Raw genomic sequence first — 6,000 nt, forward strand, 5'->3', positions numbered from 1 at the left:
ACGCTCGACTGACAAACCTGGTCGATATGGCAGTCGACGAGCACTTTTTATAGGATTTGCTCAATAGAGGCTCGTAGAGCCCCGCTGTTTACTACAGATTATCTCCTGAACCTTGTTCCCTTCGCAGAATTTGCATCGCCGTTTTCCATTTATATAAACTACCTCTTCACGGACCACCCATTTATCTTCCAATTCAAATCATCGTGGTTTTGGCGGCTGTAAAGTCTTTCTTCCAGTAAAGTGACAATATTTTTATACGTGAACGAGATTTTTATTTCAAAAATGCCAGTTACAATCACGATAAAATGTATGGACTAAATTGACAATCAATATGTTAAATTATTATATATATATGTAAACACCTATGATGATTCCTCCTCTCCCAAAAATGATATAGATGATGATGAGCAGCTTCAAGAGTTTACCTTTTGTAATCTTTACCAATATTGCTGATGTACAAGATATTGGGATGGAATTCTTTTTCCACCCATCATCTCTAAATGTTACAAAAAATCTTTGATGTCTTGTCTTTATAACTTCTGTATTGTGGCAACATCTGTCATTTCTCCAATGGTATAATTTCTCTTTTATTTTCCGTTAGAGCTTTAAGTTATGCTTTCCTCTTAATCACGGAGTAACTCTTCTAAACATGGCCTAAACTATTTATGACATATCCAGCCACTTCTTTTCCTTACCAATCACTGCAAACAACCTGTGTATTCACCAATGCAGAAACTTTTTTTAAATTCTTGCCTTCAGTGTTTCTTTTAAAAAAAAATATATTAAATATATATATAAATATAAAAAATAACTGCTAATAATTACTAGAAATTAATTTCTGATCTATTGTTTTCCCCCTTAAATTTCTTAAATTGCATATATTTTTACATTATTTGTTATTCACATCTACAAATATTGTATTAAATAAATACATGAAGGAATGCTACCCAGTATGAAAATTGTGGTTGAGCACGGCAGCGATTATCTGAGTCCTCTATTCCAATTCTTGGAGGAAACTGGGTTGTTTTATTGTATATAGTTTTTGTCCCTAGTATGTGTTGAGGGAATGTATTTATTAGCGTGAATGTGTAGTATGAGAGGGCTGATGACAGAATATTGAGTACCCCATCAACCCTTAATTAGGTAACTTATACAATAGGTGTAGTGTATCGAGAACTCCATGAACTTTTGCTGTCAGAATGTATTTAAGAATGAATGAGAGTGTGAGTAGGTTTGGATATAAGAACTGCAAGAATTGGACCTAGCTGTTGAGAGAATCAGATGGTGGTTGGACGGATAAAACTAAGGTTTCACCCCAACTGCCAACACCCGCGGTTGGTGATTTTCAAGGGCGCTCGTAATTTATAGTAAACTACAAAAATTGGAATTGCCTGTGGACTGCAAGAAGTGCTAGGCTCAATGTGTGTGTGTGTGTATATATATACAAAACGTGTGGATTGGAGCCTATATAAATTCAAATTCAAATTAAGTAAATATTTTCTATATATGCTGGTTGTGTCATTCAAAATTCATTTATTGGCTATCACTCCTCACACTGAAACCTCGTCATTAGTCACTCACTGAAAAGCCTCGGGACCACTTTCGCTTCACTTGCCTTGTAGGATTTTCTGGTAGGGTTGGAAGTAATAACGATCATACTTGTAGATTATTGTGGATGCTCACTGATTTATGAAATTATATAGTGGATTTTGATGAGATCATGTACAAGGAAGATTTGAAGGTAATTATGAATAGTATGATTTGAAACATAAAAGAAGCATTTATTATTTGACGGAAAATTTTTGACTGAACTGATTGGAGACATCATGAATTGGAATCGTTGGTTGAGCCCCACAATTCACGACTGTACCACCCTGAGAGGGCTTTTTTTACACAAGAAAAATTTATCTATACGCGCTTTGTTAGGTTATTTTTATTCTCTACGTAGTGAACCGTACTGTAATCATTTAGGTGTTGTTGTAACTGTTGAGTGTTATGGAGGGGCCTGAATTACATGTAAGAATCATTGTATTTGCAGCATGATTGATTTTGCATGATCATCTGCAGTGTACATTGAAAAAATGATGGGCCATGCTTCCCTGAGAATCACCCACCCTCATGCATGTTCACATATGTAAAATCTAAAATATATTTAAAAAAAAGGATCAAAATGATAACAATTAATCGTTTTTTATGTTTCAGGGTTGCACCCGGTTTCCCAGACCCCAAGACATGTCTACTACATCAAAAACTTCAGGTATAACAAAAATTTACAACATGAATTTATCTTTAATTCCCTTTCATGCCATATAAAATAAAAATATGTTTTGTTTTAAATTAACCAATAAAAACATATTAACCAAAAGCTTTATAAATTATTTACAGATTGGTCCAATTCATAATCATTATAAAATATAATTTTAGTAGCTTTCTTTTATTTCTTACAGGTTAAGTCAGTTATAAGTGTCTGTTTATTGTTTGTTAGTGTCTGATATTTGCTACAATATTTTTTGTCCTTTAGATGATCAACTGTTGTATTGAGAGAAGAATTAAGCGACATGAGGAATTGTTGAGAAGGTCTAAAGAATCCGGTGTGTGAATATACATAATTCTAGTTAAAACAATTATAGATTTAGTCATTCTTATTGCATGCATTTTGCATTAACTAATTAACAAATCCAAGATAATTATTATAAATTTCCACTTTAAATTGATTTCCTGTTGTGCAGTGTCAAAAAAAAAAAAAAAAAAACTAATGTGGTTTCTCCGTCTTTTGTTAAACAAATCACTCTACCTGACCACCACAGCGTTAATTTACTCTCTGCATCATTTAACTGAACATTTTGTCATTTTTCAATCCAATGATTACAGACGAGTCGGAAGATGAGTTTTTTGACTGTGATGAATCTGATCAAGAAAGTGAAACGAAAGGCGGTGGTGACCCAGGGGCAAAAGGCGACTCTACCAGCAGAAGATCCTCAAAATCCGTAGATGCCCCAAGTGGGCGGCTTGCTCAACATGAAACCCTGAAGCTTTTAAAGACTGGTCAGCCTCTGTACATACCAATTACTCAAGTAAGGCTTTGCCTAATGAATGTTAATTAGTAATAAATACATTTTTTATTTTATTTATTTATTTTTTAATGCAAGGGTGCAACACCAAAAACCGAAGATCAATCAGAAGAAGATGCTAAAGTGTTGATCCAATTGGGCACCGATGCTGAAGGTTCTCAGCTGAGAGCAAAACTTATGAGTGCTTCATTACTCTCAGACATGGAGTCATTCAAAGTAAAGTTTCAATTCATTTTAATAATAATAATATATAAACCAACTTTTAAAAATGTTTATTTAATTTATGATATAAAAATATTAATTCCACATACTACCACTTGATAATAAAAAATAAGAAAAAGGTAAACACATTCCTTGAGTATCATCCCAAGGAATTTGTTTACCATTTTCTTTTATTGAACTTGAATTTCCTCAATTCAACACAAATTTACAGGCTGCAAATCCAGGCGCTGTGTTCGAGGATTTTATCCGTTGGTGTTCACCTAGAGATTGGATCGAAGAGGATGCAGATGATGAGTTTGGTCAAAAAAAAGGTATCGTACAATCATAATCGAAATTCTATTTCATATGAAATAATTTAAAAAAATGTTATCAGGCCAACTTAGTGCACGAATGAAGCTACCAGGAAACACATGGCTTGAAGTCTGGGCAAGTGCTCGGGGCATCCCGGCAAATAGGCAGAAGCGGCTATTTGATGAAACGACTGAAGGTGAAAAGGCGCTTCATCTGATAGAATCTTGTGACCCTGGTGATGCCATTTCAATGGTAAATCTTAAATTGAAAAAAAAAAATATTTATATAATACAAATAAATTAAATTTATTGAACAGCTGCTTCCAGCTCTTGCACATGCAGCTATCAAGAAAATATCTGAAGAATCAGCTGCAATTCCTTTGCCGACACTGCAGACTGCAGTCCTGCATGTTACTAAAAAGCTTGAAGTTATAACCAGACAAGCACCCCAAGACACCAAAAGATATCAGGTATGTTTTCATTTAATGCTTTTTTTAGATGAATGCTCTCCCATCTATAAGAAACAAATTTTCAAATTTCTAACTACCTTAAAATTGCCAAAACATTCAATGTAATTATAAAAAATTCAAATATTATTAATTTCCTAATTGAAATTTGGCCCTATACTCCAAAATCCTATGAATTTATAATAAGTAAATATAAAAATTCTGATTGTAAATTATAAATACTGCTAGTAGATAGTATAAAAAGTATAATTTCAGGAATTAACATGGGAAATAGGCCAAATTGAGACTCTTATATCACAAGTGCATTCTCTGGAACACAAAGTTTGTTGTGAAGGAGTCGATCCATCGATTGCATGGAGCCTTGTATCTGAACCAGAAGTCACCCTTCCAGGTGGGCCGGCCGCATTGACTGCTACACGGATCAAACTACTTTTCAGCCATGCCTTGAAGGTTAGCCATTCAAAACAAAATCTACTACATCAGATTTAATCAAACAGACATAATCGCACGTTTAGTAATAAATTAACACTTTTAGAATAATGAAGTACCGTCAGAGAGTGGAGATGCCAAACGAAATCCTGAAAAGGAAAACATCCACCAGGGGATATTAAAAGAGGCCAACGAGAAGGAGTTCATACTCAGAACATTGACTCCCAGACCCACAAAACAGTCGAAACTCTGTCCCCAACGTCTTTTTGCCAAAATAACCAAGTCTGATATCACAATGGCTTCTCTCTTTTCTCAAGATACAACTTTTTTCTAAGTTTTAGTACAATACAAATGTATCCTATTAAAATATCTGTTGTTTATGTGTTGCATATTTGCATAAAAAAAGGTTGTTTCGTTTTAAAAGGTCTATATCATTAGAGTTTATTAATGTTATAGTTATGTATTATATAATAATAATAATAATATACAAATATATATTTTAATGTGCTCAGTAACTCTTTAATCTCTATATCAGTTGTGAACTGTAGCAATTTATTTTTACGTCCATTTTGAATCACTCTTGCTCCTTTTGAAGAGCACCAATTCCGTTCAAAATTTGACAGTACATTCCTCAGTTTTTATAGTTTTTAGTAGAAGTAAATAAATGGAAGGGGAAAAAAGTTGTATTTTATTGAAAATGTATTTTTCACAAAAAGCATTAATTACATATTTATAAACATAATAACGAAAAAAACCAAATAAATGCTGATTACAAGTTTATTTATCTCAACTCTGAGCGCTACACATGAGTACAGAGTTGGGAAAAAAAAGTAATATAAATAAGGACAAAAAAAATATATATTTCAAAAATGACTATGAATGTTAATTCAAGTAAAACTAAAACTGCGGCCACTTGGCAGACAAGAGGCGAAAATGCAGAAAGACAATACAGTAGATGTTAGGGATTAGTAGAAGGTTAGGAAGGGCAGTGGTAAAAGAAACATTCCCCTCAACATGTAGATATTGTGGCCGAATTATTTTACAGAAAAAAAGAATGTGTCACAATTCATCACAAAAGTTTGAGAGAGAGGTCAGATTGTGAACAGAAGGGATAAAAATGGTGGTTTGTGGATAATGAGGATGGGTAAGAAAGGAGAGGTGTCAATTTATACAAGGTCTCTGCTACACATTGGATACAACCTCAGCCTAAAAGTGTCCAGCTAAAGGTCTTAAGTGCAAAAAAAAAAAAAAGAAGGAGAAAACTCATCACGAGTCCCAAAAAGTTTAAAAAACTTGTCTTTTTGCTAAACGTAATCTGGTTCTAAATTGAAATTCAGTGGAAATTTTGCAGGGTAATCGTATATTATTATAACCTTAATTAGTCTAAATAAAAAAATGTTGTATGGAAAAGGCTTAAATTAGATGTTCATATTATTACAAGTTCAATCTCAAAGTATATACGAAATAAGGTGTATCATAATTTATTATTGTAATAATAGTGTTACTTTTTACTGATTTCAC

The 6,000-nt window shown here is 33.2% G+C and overlaps 1 protein-coding gene across 1 annotated transcript in view; it reads left to right on the forward strand.

Moving 5' to 3' along the window:
• LOC106672569 (rab3 GTPase-activating protein catalytic subunit) overlaps window positions 1-5,730 on the forward strand; it is a 64,253-nt gene extending 58,523 nt beyond the window's left edge. Inside the window, exons 9-17 of the mRNA XM_014404095.2 lie at window positions 2,203-2,257; window positions 2,522-2,591; window positions 2,872-3,074; window positions 3,150-3,287; window positions 3,505-3,604; window positions 3,667-3,836; window positions 3,901-4,053; window positions 4,306-4,500; window positions 4,586-5,730. Coding sequence (XP_014259581.1) covers window positions 2,203-2,257; window positions 2,522-2,591; window positions 2,872-3,074; window positions 3,150-3,287; window positions 3,505-3,604; window positions 3,667-3,836; window positions 3,901-4,053; window positions 4,306-4,500; window positions 4,586-4,813 — 1,312 coding nt within the window. The 3' untranslated portion in view covers window positions 4,814-5,730. The remainder of the gene's footprint in view (window positions 1-2,202; window positions 2,258-2,521; window positions 2,592-2,871; window positions 3,075-3,149; window positions 3,288-3,504; window positions 3,605-3,666; window positions 3,837-3,900; window positions 4,054-4,305; window positions 4,501-4,585) is intronic.
• Window positions 5,731-6,000: the final 270 nt, after the last annotated feature.

Source organism: Cimex lectularius, unplaced genomic scaffold (genome assembly GCF_000648675.2).
Source record: "Cimex lectularius strain Harlan isolate CLEC.00 unplaced genomic scaffold, Clec_2.1 scaffold139, whole genome shotgun sequence".
NCBI lineage: Eukaryota > Metazoa > Arthropoda > Insecta > Hemiptera > Cimicidae > Cimex > Cimex lectularius.